At 42.2% G+C, this 18,276-nt stretch overlaps 1 protein-coding gene across 1 annotated transcript in view; it reads left to right on the top strand.

Annotated features, from left to right (window-relative positions):
- Myom1 (myomesin 1) overlaps positions 1-18,276 on the top strand; it is a 112,838-nt gene that overhangs the window by 49,430 nt on the left and 45,132 nt on the right. Inside the window, exons 13-19 of the mRNA XM_028762193.1 lie at positions 1,060-1,116; positions 5,805-5,929; positions 10,480-10,663; positions 10,988-11,162; positions 13,263-13,384; positions 14,648-14,938; positions 16,644-16,840. Of these exons, the coding sequence (XP_028618026.1) occupies positions 1,060-1,116; positions 5,805-5,929; positions 10,480-10,663; positions 10,988-11,162; positions 13,263-13,384; positions 14,648-14,938; positions 16,644-16,840 (1,151 nt within the window). The remainder of the gene's footprint in view (positions 1-1,059; positions 1,117-5,804; positions 5,930-10,479; positions 10,664-10,987; positions 11,163-13,262; positions 13,385-14,647; positions 14,939-16,643; positions 16,841-18,276) is intronic.

Genomic DNA, 18,276 nt, shown 5'->3' with positions numbered 1-18,276 from the left:
TCTATCTATCTATCTATCTATCTATCTATCTATCTATCTATCTATCTATCATCTATTATCCTCTATCCAACTATCCATCTATCCATCTATCTATCTATCTATCTATCTATCTATCTATCTATCTACCTATCATCTATCTATCTCTGTGGGTATATATGTGTATATGTATGTGGGCATGCATGCCAACAGTGTTCATGTGGAAGCCAGAGGAGAAAAGCAACTCTCAGAAGCCAGTTTTCTCCTTCTTCCACGTGGGCCCCTGGGACTAAACTCATGTCATCAGACTTGGCAGCAAGCTCCTTTGCCTGCTGAGCCTTCTCTTCTACCCACCATTCTCTTTTTCATGCTTTCAGGGTCACAAGATGGATTCCCCGCTCCCGCCCACATCTTTTTTTTTCTTTTTAAACAATTTTATTCCTCTCTCATACATGACATTCTGACCTCAGTTTCCCCTCCCCCCTCTCCAACAATCCCCCTCTCGACCCCTTCTTCCCCTCTCTCCCTTCAGAAAATGGCAGCTTCCCAGGCTTTCCCAGTGAAGCATGACATATCATGCTTTAATAAGACTAGGCTCGCCCCCTCATGTCAAAGCTGGACGGGACAGCCCAGTAGGAGGCATTCTTCTTTAAGTCCACACCCTTTCTTCCTTCCTCGGGATCCAAGCTGACTTCCCATGAACTACACTTTTCAAAGACAATAGGAAGGGTCTGCTCCATCCAGCTCTCCTGCCCAGTTCTGCCTCCTCTAATCTCCATGACAACAGATAGAGAGCTACCAGGCTTAGGACTGGCCTAGTGGTGTTTCTTCCAAATGTGCTGTCTCTGAAGAAGGCATGGCAAAGCAGTTATGGGAGCACAATTCAGCGCAGTCCAGAGAGACTCTAGGCTCGCTCTGTCAGGGGCATGCATCACACAGTACTTTACATGTGTTGACAAAGAGGTATTAGGAAGACACATAAGAGCATCAGAACCTTTTTGACTAATTCAACCAGTTTATTGGTTTATCAAAGAGTCAACAGCACATCTGTGAACATGTGACTTTTACACTTGTCCTGTTCAGGTCGTCCTTCAGCACCTTGGACTGGACAGATCATTGTCACCGAAGAGGAACCCACAGGTAAAGTCTTTAACCTCTCAAGACGACACTGTTTTGCTGTGTGATTTAGGTTTGTTTGTAAAAATATATTATTGTCCGTGAAGCTTTTGAAAGAACATTCTGAGAAGGATAGATGAGGCGTGGGGTGGTGGCGCTGAGGGCCGAGCCCAGGGCCATAGACAGGTTAAGGACATCCTTCACCCTTTGAGCCGAACTTCCAGGCCCCCAAAGGATCATGTTTCATTTTAAAAGACATATTGTGGGGCAGTGGTCATGTGATGAACTGCGCACGTGTCAGTGTTCAATTTGATAAGCCTTATGTGTGTGCACATGTGAAGTCATTGCTGTCATCAAGACAGCAAACATGCCTGCCACTTCTACCCTATCATGTAGATGTAGCTATCAGTTAATCCCAACGTACCCATGCCCTGCTAAAGGTTTCTGTAAGCCGTATGTGTTTGAGAAGATCTGTGGATGTCACTTCTCTAGGGTAAATACTTAGGAGAGGGATTGGTGGGCCGTGTGGCAGGTACATGCTTTATTTTCAAAAAATTGCTGTTTACCAAGATGATTGTTCTACTTTGCACTCTTACCCGCACCGTATGAGAACCCTTTGAGTAACTTTGAGTTCTTCCATTTGTGAAAAAGCATGTACACTTCATTTAGCTAACCAACTTAGTAATTTCTGCTTAGGAGTCCTGCATGGTTTTTTTTTGTCAGATTTAATCTTTATTTTATATCTCTGATATTTTAAATTACAATGTTTTGCATCTTAATTCTAAGTGAGCAAATAGAAATACAACTATAATATATATACATATATTGTTGACCTTACGTCCTACTACCTTGTTAATTTGTTAACTTTCAGAACAGCTTGGCTATTTTAAATTTTAAGATCCTTGGGGTTTTAATATAAGACTGTGGGATAGGAACAGCAAGGAGAAGCCATGAGATCAAATCAGGGGAGGAGAGTACACGTAGACTTTTATTACAGATTTAATGTTACTGTGGAGATCGTGTGTGTGTGTGTGTCCCTGTGTCTGTCTGTCTGTCTGTCTGTCTGTCTGTCTGTGTATGGGTGTCCATGTGTGGTGTGTGTGTGGGTGTGTTTGTGTGTGTGAGAACACACACACATGCATGTGCACACATTTGTGTGGTTCATGGCTGTATGCATATGCATAGGTACACATACATGCACAGGCATGTGGAGGGTTGATAGAGAGTATCTTTCTTGAATGTTCTCTACCTAATGAGGCAGGGTCTCATGGACTGAGAGTTCATGGGTTCCAACTAGTGCAGCTAGCAAGCTTGCCCTGGAGACTCTGGGTTTCTATATCCCAGGCACTGGGACAGCAGTCAGACACCATGCCTGCCTGGCTCTTCTATGGACTCTGAGGCTTAGCAGGAAGTGTCTTTACCTGCTGAGCCATCTCACTGGCCCTTGTGCAATTATTTGACATGATTGGATTTCAATCTATCATCATATGTTTATTGATTACACCAGTTTTCTTTTTCCTGTTTTTTCTTTGGACTTGAACATGTTTTAACTATTCTCTCTCATCTGCATTAGGTCGTTCTTTATTTTAGGTTTTAACATTTGACATTTATGATATGCTTATTTTCTCAGCCCACCTTTTCCACTCCCTGGTGCCATTATTGTCACACACTGTACTTGTGTAAAGATTATAAAATTTAATATCATATTATACTGACTTCCGGTAGTCATCTATCCTTCAGAGAGATGTTAAAAGTTAGAAAAGAGTTTTCTTTTTTAAAAAACATGATTTTAAAGATTTATTCATGTTTGTTTTATGTGTCTGAGTCTTTTGCCTGTTGCATGTAAATGCATTCTTTGTGTGCCTCGTACCCAGGGACAGAGAGGGCATTGCATCCTCCACAACTGAAGTCAGACATGGTGGAGAGCCATCCTGTGGGTGCTGAGAACCAAACCCTGGTCCTCTAAAAGAGCAGCTGGTGTTCTTAACCAAGGAGCCATCTCTTCAACCCCCAAACTGTGGAGGAGCCGTCTCTCCAGTCTCTGTAGAACGTTTCTATATTTACTCACCTTTTAATATTTTCCTTCTTCTTCCTTTCCTTCATTTCATACAAGATCTCACAAGCATGTGCAACCATGCCCTTCACTTTTTTTTTTCCTTTTCATCGAACAGATTCCAGAGTTCTATCTGTCCAGATTTTCTTTCATCAGGAAGCACATCCTTTAACGTAGCTCGGATTTTCCGGTTATCAGTTGACTTACCTTTGTTTGTCTGAAAAGGTCTCTGTTTAACATTTGCTCTTTAATATATCTTAGATGAATATAGAGTTCCAGTGCTGTGGGGAGCCAGGTCAGCTGTCAAGTGCCGTGGGGAGCGATTGTGTCCCTTGAGCACATGGAGGTTTTACAGCTCTTTAAAAACATCGCATGCACCAGACAACAAGCTTAAAAAAAATGATCCCAGAGCACCAGAAGCGGCCAGAGCAAAGTTGAACGAAAGCTAAAAAGTAATGAAAGTGGCAGCTTAGGGAAGCAGAAGAGCTGGTGAGGACAGCTGGTGTCAAACTGTTGCTCAGAGCATGCCCTACACAGCAAGAATCCCTCTGAGCACAACACACTGAAACCAGTCCCCAGAAGAAGTTTCTAGAACATATACCATTTCGTGACGCTCCAACTCAGAAGCAATAAATCTTGAAGGAAGAAACAAGTCATTGCACATTTTAAGTTTAAACTTAAAACTCTGGCAAAAGTCCTAGGAATGTAGGTATTTTTTTTCTTGAGTTGGTTTGTTGAAGATGAATGAATCCCGGAACAACTTCATAAACGTAATTTCCCATGAAGCTGTAGAGTGTGGTGTGACATTAACAGCCTTGGGGGGTGACAGGACATCCTTACTGAAAATCAACCCTTAGTCAATGGCACCAATACTTAGGAAGGTGTAACAAAGTCACTCTTCTTTCCTAGTGGTGCATATTTCGTCATAACAAAGCCATTCATAAAAGGCTTTGTCTGGGCGAGTTGGTGAGTTTTCATCCCACGGGAAACACAAGAACTTGATATAAATTACTGGATTAAATTGATGTTTAAGCACTCAAATATTAAATTGGTCAGAAAGAAACAGTTTCTGACAGCCCTCCACAGAAGGTAATTATGTTCCCAGAACACAGTAGAGATTTCTGTAGCTAACAAATAACCATGGAGTTTCTTTTCAGTAACAAGGTATCTCTCTGTTTTCTTAGTAAGACATTTTACTTCACAGATGGATGAACCAAATATCAAAATGACCTGGAGTCACTATAGAAATCCTAGTTCTTTTTAAGGCAATTGCTGCCCTCCCTGAGACCTATATTTATATAACAACTAGATTATTTTTAGGAAATATGAAATACATGGCTACATTTGACTAATTTTAATCAATAAAACTTCAATAAATTCTTCTGCACATCTCATCCCCAACACCCATACACACACACACACACACACACACACACACACACACACACCACACACACACACACACACACAGAGAGAGAGAGAGAGAGAGAGAGAGAGAGAGAGAGAGAGCTTAGCTCACTGTGCTGTAGATCTGGAGTGTAACAGCAACTGTTGTCATGATTTTTGTTCCTGAGTATGTAGTACATCTTTTTTCTCTGCCTGCCTGCTTCGCAGATATTGTCTCTATCGCTGGTTTTAGAATTTTGAAAACAGTGTACATCACTTAGTGTCATTTTCTTCCTGTGTGTTGTGCTTAGGCTGAACACACTTCTCAAGCCTGTGGGTTCACTATTGGGTTTTTTTTTTTTTTTTTTTTTACATATTTTTGATGTATCCCCTTCTCCCTCCACTGCTTTAGGAACTTCACTAAAGACCATCTGAAATGGTTTCCTAGCTCACTGGTGCTATATGTCTTCTCAGCCTTCATCCTCTTGAACAAGTCGGATACTTATAACCATGGTCTACATTTGAACCTTTCCATGTCCTTGTCCACTAATCTTTGCTTAGCCACTCAGAGATGATGCTCGTTCTGGGACCTGTGGCACCTCTGGGTTTGTCACTAATAATTAATCCCACCGCCCTCCGTATAGACTATTATTTTCTTGCTTTTGTGCATACTTGTTTTTTTTTTTCAATTAGATACCAGATATTTTGAACTTATGTTGCTTGATGCTGGATATCTGTATGTTTCTAGAAATGCCTTTGAGCACTGTTTTGAGGAAACAGATCTTTTCAAGGGGCAGGGAATTCAGCTGTTGGGGAGGGAAGGAGGGAAGAAGAGGAAGGGAGGAAAGACGTTTTCCAAAGATGCTGTAGCTGTGATGTAAATCCAGAGAACACCATGTGGCTCCCACACTTCTGACTTTGACCTTGACCAACCCCACTGTCTCATGGCCCACTCTAGACTTGAGTTTACACTTTGTGTGCTTTGGAACACAAGCACACGCTGCCTTGCATGGCTCAACTTCGCTTTTCACCAACTCAGCTATAAATCATTTAGAGACAAGTCCATTCCCAGGTCCCTTCGGTCTGTCTGTATGCTAGATGCACAGTGTCGTCTGGATAACCAAATGAATGAATGACTTTGTTTTCTACAGAAAAGCTTAGAGACAAGGTTTCTTCACACAGTGGAGCCAGTGAGAGAGAAGTGTTTGTGGTCCTTCACATGTCCCCGGCTCCCCTGAATATGTGTGGCTCACCTTACCTCGTTGTTTTTCAGAGGGTGTCATTCCTGGGCCCCCCACAGACCTCTCTGTCACTGAGGCCACCCGGAGCTATGTGGTGCTGAGCTGGAAACCCCCTGGGCAGCGAGGCCATGAGGGCATTATGTACTTTGTAGAAAAGGTAAGACTCTATAAGCCATGCTACCTCCTAATGGTCTTCTTTTCTTAAGCCATGCTCATTTCTAATGACAGGGAAGTGAAGGAGACAGCACTAGGAATAACCTAAGTTGTTTAAACCCTTACAGATTATGAATGGTCTCGGTTGAAAATGTATATGCCCCACGGATCTTTATCACAGCACCCTGAGATTTGCTTGTGTCCCTGAAACTACAGATTGCCTGCATGGCGGCCTTTTTCTAGAGCAGGCACTCACTCTAGTGTTGGCTGTTTGTCTACTGGTTCTTGTGTCGTGGTGAGGGTCAGGTGACATGATGAGGGTAGATGGTAAGAGAACAGAGACACCGCTGTACTACTTTAGACAGTAGGGAGAGGTGAGGACAGAGAACCTTCGTGCACCGAGCGTTAGCGCACCTCTGTGTGAAGCAATCCCTTCACGAAAAGTTGAGTGGGCAACAGGAAAAACAAAACAAAAACAATCTGAGATGCCAGTTCTTTCTCGCAAACGTCTTACAATCACGCTAGGGATCAGAACACCGGAGGGCAGCACGCAATGAAGCAGATAGGTGAGGAGGATGAGAGCCGAGCCGATCGATCTGGTGCCAGATCCAAGGAGCTCTGATGAGTAGGTGGTACAGGGGCAGAGGCGGGCCGGGACATTACTGAGGGCAGCAGCCAGCACTAAATGCATGAGGATCGTCACATAAAGAGCACAGGAGTCCTTCATGAGAGCATGGCTCCCGGAAAGGATACATACGAAGAATTTAACACGAAGCTCCGAGTCCATTGTTGGTGAAGTGTTGTTTGGAGCATAGGGGCTGTAGAGCACTTGCCCGGCATTGTGATACCTCTGTTTCAGTCCCGTCTGCCACAAAAATGCGGTTAGGATCTAACTGAGAAAAATTTTGTTTTCGTTTTGTTTGATTTTTTTTTGACATGTAATCACATTTATGCATTTATTCAGAGTAAAGCACTTTTGTCAACCCCAAAAATGAGGCTAGTGTTTATGATTTAAAATTTTATCTTTTTAAAATTACATAAAAAGGAGTTCCTCCCACCCACACACCCACACAAACCTGGAACTCAGTTTTCCTGTTTTATCTGGATTGCTACTCTGATCATTCGATTTCAGAAGAGTTAGGTCACCTTCCCCTGCAGTTACCTTGAGAGGGTCCGTGTCTCAGGACTTGGAGGCACCTGCAAATGAGGTGGCGATACAAAAGCTATACAGACACCATGTGTTTTACAGTGCTGGGTTGAAGCTTGGGTCCAAACACACCAGGCTACTCCTCTGCCTCACTTCCCCCTGTGATCTTATCTCTGCCTCCTGAGTACTGTGATTACATGAGGCCTGGCCAACATACAAACTTAAATATATATAAGGATATATATATATACACATATACACATATATATACACACATATATATGTGTGTATGTATATATATGTATATACATATATATACATACACACACACACACACACACACACACACACACACACACACATATATATATATATATATATATATGACATTTTCATATCCTTCTCCCCTCCCTTTCTTCTCCCACCTACCCTCCTCTTTCTCTGTCCTGTTGTCTTGTTTTTAGAGGTTTTGTTGCTATTGTTGTTATTTGGGTTTTTGGGTAACCCAATGGGTTTTCACCAGGGTTTCTTACAGGAGAATGGTTCAAGGATTGTTTGTAAGAGCATAGGTGCCTTACCTGTGGCTATTCAACTGAAGAAAATGTCACCCCTTCACTACCAACCAACAAATAAGTATCCATGGGATTCTGCCTACTCCATGATACAGTGTTAACCAGCCTAATTATGTAGGAATCTTTCAATATGCAAATTTTAAATATATGTTTTATATATGTATATAATGTATACATACACACATATACACGCACACACATACATATATATTTATGTGTGTGTTTGCCCATGGCAGGAATGTGCCTGATGTTAAACTATAGAAGTTGGTTTCCTCCTTCCTCCATGTGGGTCTCAGGATTAAACTTTGACAGGTAGGTTAGACAGGTAGTGGCCTTTATCTACACTGGGCCATCTCACTAGTGAAATATGTAAACATCTTAATAGCCTTTTATTTTCTTCAAATTGGTGGCTCTTACGAATCACACCAGAGTAACGAAGCTCAAGGCCTGTGGCTTTTCCTGATTATTAATTACTTTTCTTGCAGTGAACTTTCCTGAGGACCCTGAGTTAGGATGTCTCCCTTCTCATCTCCAGCAAATTGCTAACTATAAACTCTTGATGCTTTCCTGTGTGACATAGGCATCTTCCAAGAGTCCAGTTTTATGAAACCTAAAAGTATACTTATAGTTTCATATTTTATAAATGTTATCCCCAAATAGAATATAACTTGAGTGGTATCCTAGGCATTCTTTCTACTTTAGAAGCAATGATAGAGTAATAGCTAAATGTATCCTTCCTGGTATGTTTCACACACACCCACGCTCCCTGCATTTCTTTGACACGCTCCACAGGAAGAGGCTCTGAATTAACCCTGGGACTGTAATTACCATTTTGCTGAAACAATGACGCATAACAACCCACCCTGAGACATGGTCTTCACATGAGTCAGCACTGGCTTCTGTTGACCTTTTCCTCTGGTCACATCAATCTGAAATTTTCCATGAAAGTCTGTAACTTTCCCAGCTCAAAATACATATCATCTGTTATTAAACAATTAAATACAGTTTTTTTAAACCAGAATGCTCAGTTGGATGGAATAGATGAAAATATTTAAGAGTACAGCACCGCATGGAAAAGCTGCAGAGAGGGTACCTCACTCTTAGAGCATCCGGGATGCTGGAGGAGTTAGGGCACAGACCTAGGATGTGTAGAGTCAGGATGTGCAGAGACCTAGGGTGTGCAGAGACCTAGGAAGCATTTACAGAATTTTCTAAATGTCAAGCCATTCTGCTCTAAGTCTAGTTATTTCTGATGAAGCGTTTATGAGGCGTTGGCCTTTGTGCAGGTTTACTTACTGGTCACCTGACATGTTTTTCCCCAACTTAGAATATTCATATAGCCTAGGCTATCTCCTAGGCTATCCTCTGCTTACACTTGATGAAATTTTCACCAGGGATTTGTATGCATGTGAACTATGTGCTAGCCTGTCATGTTACAGGCTCATAGTCAAACATTGAAGCTATGCCTGTGATTCCTAAGTTGAAACTGAGGGCCTCAGTAGTGAGAGAACTAGGTGAATCAAGGTCTTCCTTTAAACTACCATATCCCACTGTATTCTTTCCAGCCTCAAACTTTCCCTCAGGTATCTCATGTCTGGGGTGTTTTCTTTCATCTGATTATGTCAGCACAGAACAATGTCACTCGCTCACACTGCTTCTATCTTTAGGAATGAAAGTAAGTGGTGTGTGCTAGAGGCCACAGCAGGAAGAGAACTTGTTAGTTAACCTTCGTAACTCTTAAGATCGACCCTGTGAGGGTCGTGGTGCCTATTTTATAAATAAGGAAATGGAGTCATTTTTTTTAACCTGTAGCAAACTCAGGCAAGAACAACAGAGTGCTTTTCCTGACCATGAGCAGAGTTGGGAATAGGTTGGAGAAGGTCTTTGACTTGTCTTCAGACTGTGCCCTGTCCTGTTGGATTTGTTGTCTGACGGTGCTATGTCCCATCAACGAATAAACTCACATCTTTATTCAAGGGGTCCCAAGTCACTGAAGGAATAGAATTTATTCATTCATTGCTTAGTTTTTCATTTTTTTGAGACGGAGTCTGCTCCGAGTCTCAGCTGGCCTGGAAGTCACTGTAGCTCAGTATGTCTTCACACTCATGGCTTTCCTCCTGCCTCAGCCTCCCGAGGGCTGAGGTAACACTGTGTGCTGCTACACCTTTGAATCTCTTTAAATTTGTGGGTTTTTTTTAAAGCATTTTATGACTTATTCTAAAATTCTGGCACAGTTTCACAAAGGAGCATCTTGGGATTTCTATAACCTTACACATTTGTTCATTCATTCAGAGAAGAAACTCTGAGTACCCTTCTAGGCTGAGGTGAGCAAGGAAGTCCCCTGAGCTGGTGGAATGCACCCTCTGGTAGAGGAGACAATAAATAAATACATTTCTACTAGTGACAACTGTTTTGATCACTAAATACAAAAGGGCAAGATGGCAAGATAAGGCCCTGAATACTTCCAAACTGGTGAATGGAGGTGATCTAAACCAGGTTTCTGGAGAGGTGGCAGCTAAGTGCAGGCTGGAAGCAATGTTCCACAAATTTAAAGAATTGAAGTCAGTTTAATGAATCCACCAACCCTATCCTTGAAGTAAAGACTTCTATAGATGGATAGCTTGTTTATATTCAAATAAGCAAAGTGTTAAAATAGTTTATCAAACACTCAAAAGCTGCATTTGATGTAGCGTCCCGTGGCCTTCGGATGTCCCTTCTTCCACACCTCTTCTCCAGACCAGCTCTAGAAAACAGGGTGGTTTGTCGGCAGGTGAATAAGCACGGGCCCTCTGCATGCTGCTGGGGCTTCCAGTGATGTCATTGTCCCTGTTGCAGTGTGACATGGGAACGGAAAACTGGCAGCGTGTCAACACAGAACTCCCAGTGAAGTCTCCTCGCTTTGCTCTGTTTGACCTGGTGGAGGGGAAATCTTACCGCTTCCGTGTCCGCTGCTCAAATTCAGCAGGAGTTGGTGAACCCTCCGAAACAACTGAAGTGACCGTCGTAGGGGACAAACTTGGTAAGTGTAGGGTCAAACCAGGCAACTATGACCTTGTGGGTCAAGAAAAAATTCCAAAGCAAGAATATAGTAGTGTGGCTTTGCTCCATGCAAAGCAAACATCACAGGTTTCAACAGTGCATACAGTTTTCAGTCTCCATAGACATTTCGTTTACTAATATGCTTCCTAGATAGCATTTCTTTAGCACAATTCATTATAAATCAGAGCAGCTATATGTTTTACATAATTGTGCTAAACATTTACGCATGTGTGTTTCCACATGTGATGGAAATGAAATATATTAAATGACCGTGAGTTTGATCACCATTTTCTTCTTTACGCAGATATCCCCAAAGCCCCTGGGAAAATCATCCCAAGTAGAAATACAGATACCTCGGTGGTGGTTTCTTGGGAGGAATCCAAAGATGCCAAAGAACTGGTTGGGTACTATATCGAGTGCAGTGTTGTTGGCTCTGGCAAGTGGGAGCCCTGCAACAACAACCCGGTGAAGGGCTCACGGTAATGTGTGTTTGTGTGTGTGTCCATGTACGTGTGTACACTTGCACATGTGTGTGTTCATGTGTGCATGTGTGTTCCAGGACCACCGAAACTACATGTAGTACACATATCCAGTGGACGAATAAACATACCACACACACACATACACACACACACTCTCACACACACACACCACACACACCACACACACACACACATACCACACACACACACACACACACACACACACACACACACACACACACACAGTTACAGTGATGACTAAGCAGTCAAAGCATATCCTGGTCCTGCAGAGGCCTTCAGTTTAGTTCCTAGCACACATTGGGAGATTCACAACCCTTGTAAATCAGCTCCAGGGGATCTGAGAGTCTCTTCTGATCTCTATGAGTGTCTTCATATACAGGCACACACCCAAACATATAGATATAATGTAAAAACAATTAAGAAGACATATACACATTTAGTTTAACTAGTCAAATGAATTTAAAGGTGAGCATGGCTAGAGTAATGTATTTGGGAAAAAGGACTTATGTCAAACACTTCAAAGAAACATAAAATACCACCTAAAAGCTTATTTTATGGTTCTTTGCTATTTCTTTTGCTTATTTTTTCCATTAATATTCGGTGGTCTTTCATATACAAAGTAAATTAGACTCTAAGGACATAACATACTTTAGTAAATGTGTATACCTTGGTATTTTAAAAGAACAGAGAACAGACTATCAGCACTTTACAAATTCTGAACATCAACATGGTTAAACCCAGGACAAAACAGACAGAAAGTCCCATAGAAACAAGGACATTTGGATAGTTTGCCGCCTCTTTGTATCTGTTTTCAGTGTGAGGAAAGTTTTTTCCCCTTGCTTTTAATTATTTACTCAGCCAGTCAAGCCTGCTTTAGTTTAGGTCCAATCTGAGAAGCATCCCTAGAAAGTATCTGATGGGCTTGTTGGGTAGCTTCTAGATGGCCCTTTCCCAAGGCCACCAACTTCCAGAGCAGGAGAGGAAGCAGGAACCAAGAGGCTGGAGACCACAGGTTAAAGGGAGAGGGCAGAATGTTTCATGTGACATTTATTTTTTAGGATGAAATGTCCGTGTGTCTCATCTCTATCCTGGGGCATTTAGAAGCCCTGGCCAGCATCTACCTTTAACAACAAAATCAGGAGCCAGTGAAAGGCAGACACTGTGTTATTAATCTTCATATCTATAAGTAGTCCAATACCGTGACCCCTGAAATGCTCAATAAATATTCATCAAACCAGCTTGACCCTACCTAGACTGAAAGATACCGCTTGCTTCCCTTATTAAACATTTGAACGGCAAGTGGTCATAGTGTCATTAGCATAACTGTTATTTCCTTTGGGTTACAGTCTGAAGGGCTGATTTTCATGTTACAGTGATCCATGGAATGCTACTTATAGCTATAGCATCTGTTGAGAAGTAGGGTGGTTTTTAAATGTGAAGCTACCACGGATCCATACCTTACTGTTGGAGCTTTGTATCTAAACGGTGGTTCTGGAGCCAGATTCCAGTGCAATTTCTCAAGTGATGATTCCTTCCCTGGAATAAAGGAAGTAGCGCTTAGGTTTACTGTGATAGGATTTACCCGTACCTTACATTTTAAGTATATACCTGACGTAGCCACCCATAATGTTGTCAACAGACCTGTTATTTATTAAGTACCTCATTGGTGCTAGATCCACCAATGATAATTTAAATTCTATCTAGTTTATCATTATACAGAATTAATATGTGGTACTCTTATTGTTTTCCTGTTGAACATTTTCTGATGAACATTCAGGGGAAGCCAGGATCGATCTCTGTCTCTGTCTCTCCCTGTCTCTCTCTATCTCTGTCTCTCTCCGTCTTTCTTTCTCTCTCTCTTTCTCTCTCTGACAGCATGAGTTTTATAAATTGCCCACATGGCCTTCTTATCTAAGGTGTATATATTCCTGGAAGCTCTCAGTGTCTTTTTCCTCTATTTGAAAAATGAGTCTTCTCAGAACGGCCCAGGCTGTCCAGATCATTCATTTAAGCTGGCAGTCGCTTCCCCTAATGTTCCTCCCAGGAAAGGCTCTGAAAGCTTGCTTTCATCTTTAGATTTACTTGCCACGGACTGACGACTGGTCAGAGCTATGTTTTCCGGGTCAGAGCGGTGAACGCAGCAGGACTTAGTGAATATTCCCAGGATTCAGAAGCTATTGAAGTGAAAGCTGCTATCGGTGAGTTCCTTTTATGTAATCGGCTCAAGGAAAATACTGGACTTTTCTAACTTTCCATCATTTCCATAAGTGGTTTAAAGTTTCTAATTTCACTCCGTGATTCCATCATTAAACGGTCATTTTCTCTGACTCCAGCTGACACTAACCTGACGTTTTACAGGTCTCCATCACTTACCAGTGTCTGTATCCATAGCATTTCCATCTCCACATTCCAGTCTCCTCAGACATTCCCCAGTGTACGATCCTCCATGTTAACTTCATGTCCATCCTGGGACCTGGCAGGCCACCCCGCTCCCATGAAGTGGTACCTCACCGTAACTTGTATCATATTGCATCTAAAAGCCATTTCATCTGCAGCAGAGCCTGGCTTCTTCCTAACAGCCTATTACCATGCCGCTGAAATTCATGCGAGACCCATGTGGTTACTTAAGCACCTACTTCATCTGTTTGCAAACTAACCAACAGAGTAACATCACTAAAAGGTAATTATATGTACACATGTGTTGTACCTCCCAATCTTGGATAGAGCTAGCTCAGGAAAACAGAAATAAAATGTGCAATATGCTAACATATTAATGGAAATATTTGATTGGGTATGGGTCTCAGTAATAGAGCGCATAGTTATGGTGTGTAAAGCCCCAGTATCACTGAAAAAAAGATTGAGTGGGTGTGATGGTGCACACCTATAATCCCAACACCGGGAGTTATGAACTCAAGGACCTGGGCTATAAAGCAAGAAGCTGTCTCAAAATCTAGAGCAACAGAACTACAACAACCAGATTTTATGGCGTTCCCCTTTGGCCTTATTGTAAGGGGTACAGTAGCAGACATGTTGTTTTTTATGGGTTGGGAGGTGCAACATTACTGTTGCACTAACAGTCCTGATTTATATAACTGTTAGACAGTTAGTGTCTTTAATTTTGTGTCTGTGCACTTTGTGGTCCTTTCTCTAGACTGTTGAATATTAGAGCATCTATCTCCCAAGAGATGTCTGAGGTTGCTTTTTTCCTGTATACACTAAAACCCTTTGGGTTCTTCAAATAGAAATGGTTCCCGTTCTGTCTGCGGTTTGTTTCTGTTCTTGTTTCTTCTTCTTCTTCTTCCAAACTACGGGGAAGTTGAAATGTTCCCTGGTGCAAATTGTTAAGCCAAGATCGATTTTCGCTCTGCTTGCAGTCCTAAATGTCCATGTTTGTTTTGCTTCAAGAGTAACGTGTACAGGGTCTGGCTCATGTCGTTTCTGTTGTTGTCTGGTGACTGTAGGGGGAGGAGTGTCTCCAGATGTGTGGCCTCGACTGAGTGAGACGCCTGGTGGACTAACAGACTCCAGGGGGGGCATGAATGGAGCCTCCCCTCCAACCTCTCAGAAAGATGCTTTGCTCAGTAGCAACCCTAATAAACCTTCACCACCCAGTAGCCCTTCCAACCGGGGCCAGGAAGAAGTAAGTAAAGTAAGTGAATCAGTTCAGGAGGAGCTCAGCCCACCATTCCAGGAGGTAGCTCCCGAGGAGCAAAGTAAATCTGAGCCCCCGGAAAAGAAGAAGGATGCAGTAGGTGAGAACTGCCAAGTCCAGCTCTTCATCCATCCGTCTCCATCACTCCCCTCACCTCTCATTGTCCGATCACATGCTTCCTCTGTGTTCACGCCTCATGTTGCTTCTGAATTTTATGTTTCTACCAGCCATTCAACATGCTTTGATCTGATACACTATCAGAGTCACCTTGTGGGGTTGGCGTTTTTGCCTTATTTCTTAGGCTTAGCAATGACAAAAATGTTTACAGGACCCTTTTGGATGAAGGGGAGTTAGTTGGGAAGATACTCTACACCCTAGACATGAGGATAGGAAGGACTTGACGAACAACCAGGTTGTGTGCATGTTCACGCTCAGGAAGTGCACAGGAAAATATGTCATGAGGAAGAGACAGTGTACCGAGGTCAGAGTTACTAGTTTCCATTGTTCAACCTCAGGCTTTTAAGTGACTCTTCATATTTCATTCATATCACTAGTTCTCAGGAGATGTGAAAATCTCGGTATGGTATTATAGTCATGAAGGGCTACATCCCATAATATTCCTTCTCAGGAGGGACTCATGGGAGATTACTTGTTAGAAAGCTAATTGTGAGCTGGGTGGGTGCTTTGGGTTTGTGTGTTCTAGGAGACAATATATCATATAAAAACACTGATAAATTTTGAGTGTCTCCTGTCCATTCCCCATCTCTACCTCACCTCAGCCTTCGTAACTCCTCTACTTTCTTGTTTTTAACTCTAATTTATGTCAGTAAACAAGAATAAGTGAGATAGTCTTCATAAGTGCTCTGAAACAGGATACACACACACACACACAACACACACACACACACACTGATTTCAGTCCAACAGTCTTCTTTGTTCCCAAAAGTTGCTTTGAATAGGAATGAGATAATTTATGTAACTTTTATAATTCAAACAAATACCTGAAGGCTTTCTGCTGTGCCCGAATATCTAGAAGGACTTCTTGCCATCACTACACCCATCTTTCCTCATTGAAAACTATCACTTCAGTGGCCAGATATAAAGGAGACCAGCAAAGCCATGTAAATATACAAGAAGTTTTGAAATATCCTTCAGACTTTTTTTCTAGCCAGGCACCAGCAAATGCAGGGAAAGCTACCTAGCCTTATTATGTGCTATATACCAGGAATTTAAAATCGCAGGAGTTAAAAATACTATGATAAACATGTATCTACCAAGAGAAAGACATATGGCAAATGGTGCCTTGTACTGTAAACATTTTCTTTTTAAGGTGTATATGACAAGGGCTCCAGGTATTTTCCCGGCTAGAGTGTATCTATCAGGACGAGTATATGTGAATACAAACCATTTGGAACTGTGTGGAGACAATAATAATGAAACAAACTGAGAAAGAAACCAAGATATGTACACATGCTGTTGTCATCAGAGGCCAATAAAAACAAACCTCAAAACAACAAAGGTGTAGATTCCTGGCAGGAATGTTTTCTCTTATGGGGAGAAGATCACTTTTTATTATTTTGCCAGATAGATTTTCTAAAATCTTAGTTTGATGATTTCAGTGCACTTTCTCAGTGTCTGTTTTTTTTTTCTCGTACGGCAAGCCGGGTGCCAAGTTTCAGATTCACCTCACATTTTATTGCATCCTATGTCTAGCACCCTCTTACGTGGTGCCAGGCGGAGATAGTGAATGTGTTCAGACTCAGAAATGCATCTCTCTTACCTATGATCTACTCGTCCTGTGACAGCGGTGCCATCTCCACCCTATGACATCACTTGTCTTGAAAGTTTTCGGGACTCAATGGTTCTTGGATGGAAGCAGCCAGATACGACCGGAGGGGCAGAGATTACAGGCTATTATGTGAACTATCGTGAGGTGGTTGGTGGGGTACCAGGAAAATGGAGGGAAGCCAACATCAAGGCCGTCAGCGATGCAGCGTACAAGGTAAGCCAACACGACTCTGTGGTGTGACACATCCTGTGGATGGCTAAATGCTTGTGTTGCACACCCAGGACCTGCTAAGGATTTGTGTCATTTTTCCAGAGTTCATTGTCAACAGTGGTGTGACTCTGTGAAAAACATCCCTTGGTAGATAAGATCAGTGTGGCTAGCCACGCAGGACTTACATTTTCTGATTCATACATGTGAGTGTAATTGTTAAAAAAATATTTACTACAAAATGTGCGTTTATTGTGAAAACTATCATTTTCTTTTAAAACCTGTAAAATATCTGTAACTATATGTCACTAACTTCAGACATTGCTAGATCTAATATCTCTGGTTTGTTCGTTTGTTTTTAATTTTCACTGTTAAAATCATGATGACATGACCAGCTTACTTGACCTTCCTCCGAGTGGGGTGTTCCGTATAATAGTGGCTCTTATGCTCAGAAAGGACACGTGTCAGGGAGTGGGGGTGGGGTGGGACATCACTGCTCTGCCAATCACCGGTCCTCAGACTCTTTATGTTGGCTCAGCTGTTGACCATTCTTAGAGTACCACCTGCCAGGTCCAGCTGTCAAGTCCCAGCACTCATACACACACACACACACACACACACACACACACACACACACACACACAGAGTCCAGTCAAGGTCAGGCCAGGCCAGGAAATGCCCTACATTGAAATCAGTACCACACCATTTCTACTTAACATTTGAAGTCTATGACGTATCAAACACTGGCTAGGAATGCTAACACAAAACTCTTGTTTTTGTTTTCTGTCACAGGTTCTCATTAGGTGGCCCAGACTGACCTCGAACTTACTGCCTCATCCCCCAAAGCACAAATATTACAGGCATGCACCACCACACCCAGCTATGCAGTTGTACCTTTAAGATTCTCCATGTGGCTGTGTACGGCTTTTCATTACATATTATAGTCCACTAAACAACTATACCACAATATGCCCTCCATTCCCTTACTGATTCCTGGGCAGGCCATCTTATAGATTTTTGTTGTTGTTGCGGGATATTTGATCACACTGTGAACCCTGAGATTGTGTCATTTACTGGAAAAGTATGTTTCTAATTGTGGTGTGGCTCAGCCCTTAGTACACGCCTTTAGTCCTAAACAATGAAGGTAAAGTTAGTTTGTAGAAGGAAGCTCCCGTGTTTGAAAGTGATGTCTAATCGAGAAGCAGACAAAGTGATAAATCAGAGAAAGATTTGACAGACTAGGATATGCTCAACTCCTACAGAACAGACAGGAAAGAGAAGCTATTTAAGAGAACACAGAGAGGAAGGAGGCAGCTTCACCAGGATAGTGATAGAGAGAAGGTTGCAGAGAGAAGCTAGTGAAGCTTCCAGGTGAAGACAGGAGCCAGTGAATGAGAAGGAACCAGATTAGAACAGATTGCCAGAGTTAGTTTAAGACCAAG

This window comes from Grammomys surdaster, unplaced genomic scaffold (assembly GCF_004785775.1).
Source record: "Grammomys surdaster isolate TR1022 unplaced genomic scaffold, NIH_TR_1.0 132, whole genome shotgun sequence".
Classification (NCBI taxonomy): domain Eukaryota; kingdom Metazoa; phylum Chordata; class Mammalia; order Rodentia; family Muridae; genus Grammomys; species Grammomys surdaster.
The sequence above is the reverse complement of the archived record's forward strand: the minus strand, read 5'-3'. Positions and strand labels throughout refer to the sequence as shown.